This window comes from Artemia franciscana, unplaced genomic scaffold, assembly GCF_032884065.1.
Source record: "Artemia franciscana unplaced genomic scaffold, ASM3288406v1 Scaffold_1304, whole genome shotgun sequence".
In the NCBI taxonomy this organism is placed as follows: Eukaryota; Metazoa; Arthropoda; class Branchiopoda; order Anostraca; family Artemiidae; genus Artemia; species Artemia franciscana.
Genome location: NW_027062789.1, coordinates 47,865 through 60,805, shown reverse-complemented (window position 1 = coordinate 60,805; position 12,941 = coordinate 47,865). Strand labels below are relative to the sequence as shown.

Below are 12,941 nucleotides of genomic sequence, written 5' to 3'. Positions count from 1 at the left end.
ACGCTTGTACACAACAGATTAAAAGGGACTTTAATCGTTGATAGAAGGCTAACAAGCGTAGAAAAATAAAGAGGCCAGTCAGCTTTGTTCCATTCTCTTTTAGAAATCCATTTTCTAGAATTGGGACGAAGGTTCTTCTCCGCAGTAGCATTAAGGGTAACAGTGAGGGATAGGGGGAGATGGTCGTAATCACGCTCATCCTGATCAACATGGACTTCGCCACAGATGAGACCAGAAGAAACGATACAATGGTCAATGTCTGAAAGTGAGCCACTATTATGGATATAGGAATGGGAGGCATCTTTCTTCAAAATTTTGTAACTATTCGGTAAGGAATCTAACAGAAGCTCAGTCCGCACTGATGAAGAGTGAATGTTACAGTTCAGATCACCGATTAATAACCAATCCAGTCCACTACTCTCAATGCCATTCAAAAGACTTTTTATTAATGCGCAAAATTTTGTAAATTTAGTCAAACTTCGGAGGGATTTCTGGTCGCAGGGGAGATAAACATTAATGAGGACAATGTTGGCAAGACGAATAGCAATATAACAATCACTCTCGTGATAGCATAAAGGGGGTGGTGAAAACAGCGTCTTTTTTATTAAACATGCTAGGCCACCTGATGGTCTGCCAGAGGTTTTGCGTGCACTTTTAGAAAAAACTGAGTGTTCGTCACTTCTCTGTAGGGAGTTTAAGCTCACTAAAGGTAGGAGATGCTCCTGGAGGAATAAAACATCAAAATTTTCTAATTTCTGATCCAAAGAAACGTCTTTATCCTTAGTACCGTTAATATTGAACGAACATATAGTGAAATTAGTCTTAGCACTCATTTTCTAGTATAGGACGATCGTTTCGACAGAAGTTCACGAAGAATTCGGCATTTCATTGAAAATGACACATGATTGCCTTGACAGTTCGCACATTTTGGTGTAGCCTGGCACGGAGAATCAGGCGAGGATTCATGTTGCCCTGCGCAACGGGAGCAGCATTTTTCTTTATCACAATTTGATTTTAAGTGATTTGGTGATTGGCAATTATAACAGCATTTGGGTGGGCGTTGGTATTCGTAAACTCGATATATCTCATACCCAATCTTTATACCAAGTCGAAGTGCATTAGCCAGCGCAACAGCGTTTTCAAAAAACACTCTAACAGCCAAAGAATTGCCTATTCGCTTCGCATGAGTAATATTATTGCAATCAATTAACATTTCCTCATCAAAATTGGTCGGTATACCTTTAATGATTCCAATATATTTCGTTTCTTTTACTTTGACGTCACAATCTCTCATTACATTTGGAACGGCATTGCAAAAGTTCCTTGCAGCAATCTTGTCAATTCGTACCACTAGCTTATCGCCAGAGGGCTTAATGCTGTGAATACATTCATGACCTGGACTAGAGTCTATTATTTCGCGACGCTTGGCAGGATTATCTAATTCTGATGGGACTTTAGAAATAACAACGGTCGTCAGATCGGGATTCAATGACTGAGCGCCAGGGCTGCTAAGAGGGGGGAATTTAAGATCATACGACGAAATCTTCTCACGGATTTGCTTAAGTTCAGAATCAATGCTTACAAGCTTTGAGGCGAAGCTAGAATAAGCCACAGCAGGAATAACAGGAACCTCGGTAGGTAAAATAATCACGTATGTAGGCAAAGACAAATTTTCGCTGTCGCATTTCTGGAAGATTTCCATCATGTCCTTAATGTGACGGTAATTAGCTTGATCGCCTTGGCGTCTTTGCACACGTTCACCCTCGTAAACATGAGACCAAAGTTCTATTTTAGCCGCCATAATAGACTTCTCATCGAAAAACCCAACAGCATGGTTAGCAATAACTTCATCACTTACTCCTTTTTTAAGATTTGATTGCACGAAATTCAACACCGACGAATGTACATATTCCGTCATAATGGTATAACCAACAAATATGGACAATTAGCCAAAGTCCAAAATCAAATCAAATTATTACTCACCATGCTGTCAAACAGCTAACATCCGATTAAATTAGTTTCAAAATAATCCTTTTCAAAGTAACTGAATTCGTTATTTTCGTCACACTAAAGTAGACCGGTTTTACTCACAGTTCATAAATATCCAATTCAAACCAAATCCTTTTACTTTGAACTCCGAATCAATATAATCCAGTTATTTGAGATGTTCTCACTCTGAAAGCTAGGTTACAACTGTGAAGAAGGGTGATGCAAAAACTAAATTATGTAGTGCCAATCTATTTATTCTTGACATTCACGTGCCACAGGTGTTTTAATTATGAGTGGAGTGGCCAGACTAAGCTGAGATTCAGGCCACAGTGCAAGCTAGTGCATCTGTATTTTGTCATGTCGAAAATTTGCAGCAGGGATTTTGTTTTCTATGGTTTGACTTGTCAAACTGAATTGAGGCTCCAGTGCAGGCTAGTGCAGCCATATCTATCCTTGTTAAATATTTGCGACAGGGATTGTTTTATCATGGGCAGAGTCATCAAAATGTGTTGGGGTTCGGGCCATAATCAGGCTAGTGCAGCTGTATTTATCCTTGTCAAATGCTTGTAGCTAAGATGTTCTTATTATTGATGGACTTGTCAAACTGAGTTGAGGCTCAGGCCATAAAGACCCGTTCCCTCCAATGCCATAGGGATCACTTAATCGATTAAATAATTCAAAGCACTTACTTATTCTTATTTAAATTCTGATTGAATATTGGCCATTTATGTTTGACAAAGAAGAACTATAATAAACTTGGATATTGTATTAATAACCTTTAATGTTATACATTTGGGAAACTACTTGACCTCCCTCCCTTATGAATCTAAGTTGTAATGAAAAAAAGTTTTATTACTAATGACTTCTTTTCAGATATGCTGTTCCAGTTAACACTTATGGAGGAAGCATTGAGAACAAATCCAGAATCATTAGGGATTTCTTCACCTCACACAGCTCGAGTTTTGGCGAAAACAGTTGACAGTAGAGAAAAGGAATTAGTCGGAATCCTGAAGAGTAGGATGTCAGAACCAAGTAAACTGAGGAAAGAGGTAGGAAGATCATTACTAAGGTTTACTAGGCTCATTACTTTATTTAACTAGAATTTACTACAACTTCCACTCCGCGGCCCTGTTAAAGTTTCATTTAACTAGATTTTATAAATTATAACCGACTTCAGACATGTTCAGTGTACTGAGTCCGAATCCATTCGGCTAAACTTTACTAAAAGCCTGACTCCACGGCCCTGCTTATTAGATACTCTTCTGTTCCCGAAATATGCATGAGCTCTATTCTTGAACAAAGCTTAAAATTAAATATGTTAAGATTCTGAGGTGTCAATTCCTGAAAATTTAGGAGAGTGCGAAATATATTGTTTAACATCTAGGGCGTGTGCAATTTTGTTGTTTTTTTCGTTTTTTCAATGAAGCTGCCAGAAACAGATATTTTGCGCTGAAAACACCCAAAAATATTTATTTTCAAATCTAAGGTGTAAATGTCCCCCTGATATTGAGGCTACAATGCTTGGTTGGTAAAACTTCTACCACCCCCTCCCTCCAATTGATGTCCATTTAATGTTTATCTAACCGTTTCCTTATTGCAGTATACCACTTTACTCACACATGGAGAGATTATTACAGCACAAAATATGAAAAATCTACATATTTTAAACTGTGTTGTTTTATTATTTATTATTATTTATGATTTTTTCTATCAAAAATATTTGTTTTTAAATTACCGAAAACTTCCCTCAAAAGAAGTTTTTCGAGAAGTAGAGAGCTATGACGAGAAGAAATAAAGTCAAGTAATTTTTCAAGTTTAAAGCAAACATATATTCCTATCAGTAAATAAGTGAAATCCAGAACGAACAGAAACTGCAAAAAATAATTCAGACAAACTAAAAGCGGGCAGAAACTATCAATAACAAGAGGAGAGGTAACACCCCCTAAATAGTGACAAAGACTCCACAAATGAAAAGAGCTGTTGTTAGGTTAGGTCGTACGTACCCTACCTGGGTTACCTACCTTAGGTTACCCTAGGTACCCTACCTTAGGTTAGGTCGTACGTACTATACGTACGTACGGTTAGGTCGTACGATCGAAAGAGGTTCGTACGTACCCTCTTTTCGATCGTACCATAAACATTTGCTCTGAATCTCACATAACAGATGAACTAGACTTTATTGGAGACATTCTTTTTGGAAACGGTTATCTTATTGTCTTTATTAATGATACAATTAACCGAAGCCTGGCAAGATACTCTCATAAAATCATGGGTATTTTACCATGCGAAGCTCCCGCCAAGCCCTCAAATATAATTTACCTTCCGTATATTTCAGAAGTTACTAAACATTTAAAAAAAAAGTTTGCACACAAAATATTTTTTATATTGTATTTAACAATAATTTTAAAATAATGAACTTCCTAAACTCTGGTAAAAATATAACCCCAGTTACCCTCCAAAGTGGGGTTTATCACATACCATGTGACTGTGGCAACTGCTTTGTTGGTAGAGCTCATCGAAATTTAGAAAAATCGCCTATAACAGCGCAAAGATGACATAAATAAAACTTTGAATTCTAATAGTACAGACATTTCTTTTGATTCTGCTTTAAGCAGTCATATCTTTGATAATCTTAGCCATAAAATACTTATTGAAGAAACTTTCCTTATTAGCAATGATTTAGGCTTAAAACAGGTTGTTCGAGTGGCAATTGAAATTAGAATAAAAATAAAAATAGTAATACTTCTTTAAAAAGGGATTTGGTGGAATACTCACTTAATGTCTTATATACAAATTTAATGAAAAACGATTTAACTAATTATATTAAAAAAAGTAAACAATTCCACTCGACCTGTTACGGATAGACCTTCTGGGCTGACTGCTAAAAAGTCTAGACCTTCTGGGCTGACTGCTAAAAAGTCAAGATTAGCTTTAAGAGCTTGTTTGTAATTGTTTTTTATTCCATTCGAATGAATTGTCTTTTTCACTTAGCTTGATGTACCAGTCCTGGTTGAACTTCCTTGAAGTAATGATGCTAGGGCTGTTCTGAAAATATTTCAGTTTTAATGATTGTATTTTAATGTGAGTTATTTTATATTCGTTTTTTCTTCATTTGTTTTGCTGAGGACGGCCTTGGATATAGGGTCGAAGTATTAATTTAAAGTTGTCTTCCACTGTCTTATGTAAAAAAAAAATTCCTATTGTTCCACTTGTTGTTTATGCCCCCTAAAAACTAGAATGTCATTTGCCCTTTTGTCTTCTTGTCTTTCGGTTAATGTGGTTCTTTATTTTTTTCTGAAAAATCGTGTGTAGATTTTTTTTTTTTAACTAACTTCTCTTCGTATCTAATTGATTTTTTTGTTGGTTAATAAAAAAAATATTCGTAGAGCCTTTTTCTAAGTTTTTCTCCTCTACAATCAAGATTTTAGCGTGCTATTTTTATTTCGGATAAAAGCTCCCAAAAAATTGTAATTGTAATATAGAACTTTGGGTGGAGGGGCGTGGGGAGTATTATTCTAAAAAAAACGAACTAATAATTTGCATTTTTTTTTTGCTTCTATAAGGTTGGAGTTTTCTTGATCTTGTCATGTTGCAACCTGGAGCACAAAAATGTTGATTGACCTTTCAGGCTTTTCACCCACAGCTGCATCTGCGTTTGTGCATATATGCGGTTTTGACAGCTATGCTGCACTTAGTATGTTTTGATTTTGTTCTATATTTCATACGACATTCCCTCAATATTCCAACTTAATACCCTAACGTCCCTGAGATGTTGCAAATGCGCTTTTTTACGACCTTGATGCGCATAGTGTCTTTTGAATTTAATCGACACCCTCTTAACCGTTCCCTGAAAGTTTCAACTTAATTTGCTTACCCATTCCTTAGATGATGCAGAGGCGCCCTTTTGACAACATAATATGATTGTACATAATATGATTTGATATAGTAAAACAAACTCAACATGCGCTGAAAGTTTCATCTTTATGGCCTTATTCTTTCCTGAGATATTGCAGATTTTCCTTTTGACAACCTGGATGTGCATGCCGCCTTTCTGTTCAGTTCAACACGCCCTTCAACATACCCAGGGAGTTTAGACTTAGTATCTTACTAATTCCTGAGATTTTGCAAATTTGCCATCTTGACCTCTTGGCTACATGTAATGCCTTTTAATTTGGTTCCGGACCTTACAAGTTCCTGGGAGATTGCAGACATACCCTTTTAATAGCCTGGATTTTGACAGCCCGCAGTCTCGTTATTTAGTTTGATGCCCCTTTTAATTTTCCATGAAAGTTAAACAAAATATCCTTTGCTGCTCCTGAGTTTTGCATATAAACCATTTCGACGACCATTATGCACTTAGTGTCTTTTAATTTTCTTCAGTGTTTCCCATGACGTTTCCTGAAAATTTCAACTTAGTACCATTAAACGTTCCTGAAACTCTGCAACTGTGCTTTCTTGCTACCTTGATGTGCATAAGCTTTTGAATTTGTTCAGCTCCCTCCTCACCGTTTCCTGAAAATTTCAACTAAAATTCCCTTATAAGCTCCTGAGACACTGCAGATATGCCCTTTTTGATAACCTGGAAGCACATAGTTCCGTATGATTTAGTTCAGTATCCCTGTCAACATTCGTTGAAAGTTTCAGCTTGATTTCTTTGGTTCTTACTGAGCGGATGCAGAGACCTCCTTTTGACCACCTAGGAGTAAATAGTGTGTTTTAATTTATATCAACATGCTCTGAAAGTTTCTTTTAATGTTCTTCGCCGTTCTTCAGGTATTAGAGATGTGCCTTTTGATAATCTGGCTGCACATTGATTTATTTGATTTAGTTCCACATGCCCTTCAACATGTCCTTAATACCCTTTTCTGCTCCTGAGATATCGCATGTGCGGCCTCTCGACAACCTGGATGAACATAGTGTTTTTATTTAATTCTACATCCCCCTCAACATGCCCAGAAAGTTTCAACTTAATACCGATAGCCATTCCTAAGATGTTACAAATACACCCTTTTGACGAACTGGATCGTCACTTTTAATTAGTTTAACATGCCCCGAAAGTTTCAACAAAATACCCTCAGCCGTTCCTGAGATATACGATGAGAATGAGGAGTCCTTAATTTAGTTGTCTAGCTATGTAGTGTCTTTTGATTTGATATTAAGTGACCTCAACATGCCTATAAATTTTTAGCTAAATACCTAGCCATTCTTGAGATATGGCAAATATGCCCTTTTGACAACCTGGACCTAAGATATTGTTGACTAGCTCTTCGCAACCTGCATGCGCATAACATGTTTTGATTTAGCTAAACGTTTCCTTCATGATTTCCTGAAAGCTTCATTTAACATCCTTTGTCTTTCTGGAGACCTGGAATCACACGCCCCTCTTTCCCAGCCAAAAAGCCTAAATGCAAACAATTGGCAACCTGCAAAACTTACAGGCTTTGCCCCAAAGATTATTAGGATACATCCTCCCCGGGGGTATACTTTTTGGAACTTTTGGCTATTTTAAACAAAATGTGTATTCCAAAATTTTCATGGGATGCTTTCGGGGGAAGGGCAGCTAAAAAGTCTGCGAGGTGGGCTTGTTGTCCTTCAATCACTTTTGAGTCTTAGAAAGTGCATTAGAACTTCCAATTTCCAATCAAATGAGTCCCTTCTGGAGTTTCTTTGGCAACTGTTGCCAGACTAAGTAGTCTGGTGAAAAAAAAAGAAATAATATATTGTACATTGAAGCCATTTCAGTCAATATTTTGACTGCGCTGCCTATGAAAATAAGTCTACGTGCAGTTTTACATTAGCATGCGCCAAATTAAAGAAAAAAGAAATGTGGGTGAAAATCAGCAAAAATTTAGCTAAAAACACATGGTACGAGACAGCTTAAGAAGTTGTCTAGTGAAAGTATGATTATGATAAACTTGACCCCCAAACAAGTATGAAAAATAGATTTAACAGTTATTAATGCAATTTGTGACAAGAACATCAGTCAGCTTAAAAAAAAAAAAATCTTAAGATGATCTATAAGTGCAATTCGTGGTGTGCTCTTTTTCAGATTAATCATATTCAAGTACTTACTACCTTACTCTCAGTTCGTACAGGTTGTGGTTTGTGGAAAAACATATTTCTAACTTTGAATTTAATTTTTGGAAAAGAAACGCGCAAATATTTTGGAAATCAGGTTATGAGGTAGAGAATTCGTAACTATCCCTTAGTGATGAATTTGTAATTATCCTTGTGGTGATTGGGGTCACCACAATCACGAGCTCTCTCTCCGTGGTGACCCAGTGTATTTTATTCGTTTTGCGTATTATATTAATAAACTGAACTGAACTGAACTATTTTACAAAAAAATGAATTTCTAGCCATATTTTGTTATTGCTAGAAATAATCAGTAATTTTGACAGAGGAGAACTGAGCTTTCAACTTCTTTCATTCCAACATCTTCTTTTATTGCAACTTCTTCTATGACAGAGTCCAGCTGAGCTTGTAATTCCTTTTATTCCGACTATATTTATTTAAACTTCTTCTTTTTGGCAGAGGATATCTGAGCTTGCAACTTCGTTTGTTCTAATTTATTATTTTATGGCAGAGGATAGCTGGCTTGCAATTTCTTTTATTTTGACTTCTTGTATTGTAACTCCTTCGTTTATTGCTACTTCTTTTATGATAGAGGACAATTGAGCTTGCATCTTCTTTTATTGCAACCTCTTCGGTTATTGAAACTTCTTTTGTAACAGAGGACAGCTAAGCTTACATTTCTTTTATTTTGACATTTTTTATCGCAATTTCTTCTTTTAATGCAATTTATTTTTGGCTCAGGATTGCTGAGCTTGCAACTTCTTTTATTGTAACTTCTTCGGTTATTGTAACTTCTTTTATAACAAAAGACGGCTAAGCTTGCATTTCTTTTATTTTGTTAATTTTTTTTATCGCAATTTCTTCTTTTAATGCAATTTATTTTTGGCTCAGGATTGCTGAGCTTGCAACTTCTTTTATTGTAACTCCTTCGGTTATTGTAACTTCTTTTATAACAGAGGACAGCTAAGCTTGTATTTCTTTTATTTTGACATTTTTTATCGCAATTTCTTCTTTTAATGCAATTTATTTTTGGCTCAGGATTGCTGAGCTTGCAACTTCTTTTATTGTAACTTCTTCGGTTATTGTAACTTCTTTTATAACAAAAGACGGCTAAGCTTGCATTTCTTTTATTTTGACATTTTTTTTTTATCGCAGTTTCTTCTTTTAATGTAATTTATTTTTGGCTCAGGATTGCTGAGCTTGCAACTTCTTTTATTGTAATTTCTTCGGTTATTGTAACTTCTTTTATAACAGAAGACGGCTAAGCTTGCATTTCTTTTATTTTGACTTCTTTTATCACAATTTCTTATTTTAATACAACTTCTTTTACGATAGTGGACAGGTTAACCATCACAGAGTTCTGTAAAAAAAAAAAAAAAAAAAATTCCGATTTTTTTGAAAGTTGAGACCAATTTTTGTTGAACTCTGTTAAATCCATTTTTTGCCGACGATATTCTTTTTATCATTGTTAGTTGTTTAGAATTGTCTGATTTCGTTATCTTTTACTAGTTGCTACCGCTGCAACACGGATATTAAACCCACTTTTTGTCGAAGGTTTGTCATTGTTATTTATTTAGAATTGTCTCATCTCATTATCTTTTACTAGTTCGCTAGCTACCGTTACAACCCGGATGTTAGATCCGTTTTTTTTTTGCCAAAGATATTCGTTTTATCATTGTTATTTGTTTAGAATTGACTTATTTCGTTATATGTGATATTTCTTTGAAATTTTGATATATACTATTTTGCCAGAATTGAGGTTATCTGGGGGGGGGGTCTAAAATAAGGTTGGTTTAAAAACTTCATTGAAAGGGAAAAGCTATGCGTTCTATTTATTTTGCTCTTGTTCATTCTTACCTAAATTACTGTCCACTTATTTACTTGAGTACTTTTAGATCCTGTTTTATTCCACTCTAAAGACACAAAATAAGGCGCTCGTATTTTAAAATGCTTTCATACTTCCGTAGCGTCTTTTCCAAGTAAGTCAAAGAGTTTATATTGTTTGTTGAATATTTTTCCTGTTGAACTGCCAGCTACTTTCCATTCATCATTGTTCGAAATATCCTGGCACTGCCTAGCTATTTTTTTTTCTTTTGATTTGTTTCCAGTTGCTGTGCCGTCTTCACATTTAACTCACAATGTATGCAAACAATATCAGCGATTGATAATTTCAGAGAGGTTTCGTTATTTTTTACAAATAACGTGATTACTACATGGAACCGATATGATTGTTTTCAATTTTGATTTGTCGTTTGGTATTTCAAAAAATAAGTTAAAATCTTTCCTGGACAGCTATTAGGTATTTTAATTATTTATTTATTGTTTTGTTGTTACTAATCAATCAATATGTTTACTGCCCAAAAAATACACAAGGGTTCAATATGGAGTAGATGGGATGACAAAAAGAAACAAAAACAAAACAAAGAACACACTCACAAAGAAATATATACTGCAAAGGATAGATTCAAATATTTCTACTAACACATAGCAGGCTGGAGGCTGTGTGTCCTATAGAGCTTAGATAAATAGCGGCCGTGATGCTTCTGAGCCAAGGTTAGTGGCTCAGTTAACCCGTAGGCTGACACTAGTCTTTTGTTTCTGGCCCATAGGGGTATACACAAGAGAAATTTTGCGAAACAAAAATATGGAGATCTAATAGTCTTTTTATCAGTAGCCGTAAACACATTCCAAAATAGAATCAATGCGAAGACATGAGGCATTGCAAAAACGTTGTACACACTGACAAGAATACGCCTGCTGTAGCTAGCTTTACAGCAAACTATAACACCAAACGCTTTTCTAAGTTTCTCACTTAGATGAGAGGTGGGAGAGCCCTTGTTGTTTTTACACTATCCCCTATCGGGAGACTGAGATACTTAATACTAGCAGATAACTGAATACTCTAATTTCTTAACTGTACGCATCCAACATCACCGACAGATTTGCCGAAAGCAAGGACCTCGCTCTTCGAAGCATTAAAATTTAGAGGAATTTCGGCATATTCCCTACTAAGCATCGAAAAATGTTCCAGAAAAATGTGTTTTGTTTTTAGCTTTTGGGTCTTTTTCTTGAGCTCTGATTTTCCTCTTGTTGCACCATTGCTGGTTGGAAAAAAAAATATCCTTTTTGTTTATCGTCAGGTTGGGTGTCTGCTGTGGCTTGGTGAGTAATTAACATTATGTCTATTATTTTTTTTCTTTTTCATGTCTTTCTTTGATTGATCATCCATTTATTTGCTTTACATATTTACTTCTTTAATTATTTTTACCTGAGCAAAATGAGCTTGTCTCTCTGTTAGATATTTGTATATTTAGAATGTTATGTATATATGATTGAAAAATGAATTAACCTAAACCTGTACTTCTGGTTTTAATTATTAATCTGATGCACCTGCAATCTCCTTATTGTTAAAACAAGTACATTGATTGTTTTTGTTTCATTTTTAGGTGGAAAGGATAAAGGCTGAGGAAGCTGCATTGATTCAGCAAAAGCGAGAACTATTTCTGGCCGAAACTAGAAAAGTGGACCACATGGAGCGCAAAGTCTATAGTACTAAGGTAGAAATTGATATTACTTTACTATATATACCAATTGTGCTGCAGCAAAGAAGAAGTGTGGGACTAACTGGGTGCTGGGGTAAATATTAAGACCCTCACTACCCTGAAGATTTGTTCCAAGGATCAAAACTCTTGAGAATGCGAAAAAAACCGACTGTGCACATTTTCTGTTTTGACTCCCTCCAACCCAATCCCTAAGGGCCAAATAATTGTGTATTTAAAGATAAGGTGATTCGATAAGGTGATTGATTTTTCAAAACGGGTTTGAATCTTCCCCTACAGAAAAAACATTACAAAGTTGTGGCCAAGATTGTTTTGTTTTTTTATTTTGACTCCTCCTCAGGAAAAATTCTAAGTAGAGCACTCTATTTTAGTAGAGCACTCTACAACGCTATGAAATTCTGAAAACTACCTTAAAGTTTTACTAATGCCTTATATACTGAAATGCCTTGCATTCATCTTCATACCAAAAGAAAAACTGAAGTGACTTCTTTCCCTCCCGATTTTGAAACCTTTATTTGTCAGTAGCGTCAATTCATGAATTCTGGGGAGGGGCAAAATGTCATTTTTCTTAAGTCTAGGGTGGGGTAATTTGTCCTATCGTTTGAATTCCTCTATGAAAATCCCCAAAAAAATGGAATGTCCAAAATCTAGAGTTGCACGTTCCCTCGCCCCCACCCGTAGTTGACGCCACTCTTATCGGTACATAAGAAACATTTGATGTTTTGACCCAATGGGGTATCTTTGGTTTAAGCCTCCTCTAACATTTTAAGCTTGACAGGCTAGTCGTTTTATTTCTTCCCCTTCTACCCCTTACTCTTCAATTCGATCACAATAAATGTTCAAAGGTTAAAAGCAATTTAAGCTCACGGAACATAAAAGGAATAAATCAAATACAAATGCAAAGACAATTCTTATGACTGAATAAAATACAAAATACAATTTAATTAAAGCAAAAATAACTATAGAAAGAACTTTCAAAATTTGTAAGATAAAAATTTAACGATTTTAAGATAAAAAAAGAAGTCAGAGTGTTGAAAGAATCCACCTATTTGACATGGAAACTAGGCACGGGACAAAAATCTCATTATGGTTAAAATGGGCCTCCTGTTGAAGCAGAACAGGTGGGAGGTTAAAAAGAGGAATGTTAAGCAGAGAAAAGGGGAGTTATGGAGGGCAGTGTTGGCGGAACGCAAAGAAATTTTTGAACTCGGAAGAAGGGAGACATAAGGGACTTTACCCTCATTGTAGATTCATAGGCACCTTTTCTGGACTGCCTTTGTTCTGTCCAACAACACACTTGAGATGACAGAAGGCCAA

General features: G+C 35.7%; 1 protein-coding gene across 2 annotated transcripts in view; it reads left to right on the top strand.

The window, feature by feature from the left end:
* LOC136042452 (uncharacterized) overlaps window positions 1-12,941 on the top strand; it is a 45,340-nt gene that overhangs the window by 11,845 nt on the left and 20,554 nt on the right. For both annotated transcript variants that reach the window (XM_065727417.1, XM_065727416.1), the window contains exons 3-4: window positions 2,863-3,038; window positions 11,511-11,621. In XM_065727417.1, coding sequence (XP_065583489.1) covers window positions 2,863-3,038; window positions 11,511-11,621 — 287 coding nt within the window. The remainder of the gene's footprint in view (window positions 1-2,862; window positions 3,039-11,510; window positions 11,622-12,941) is intronic.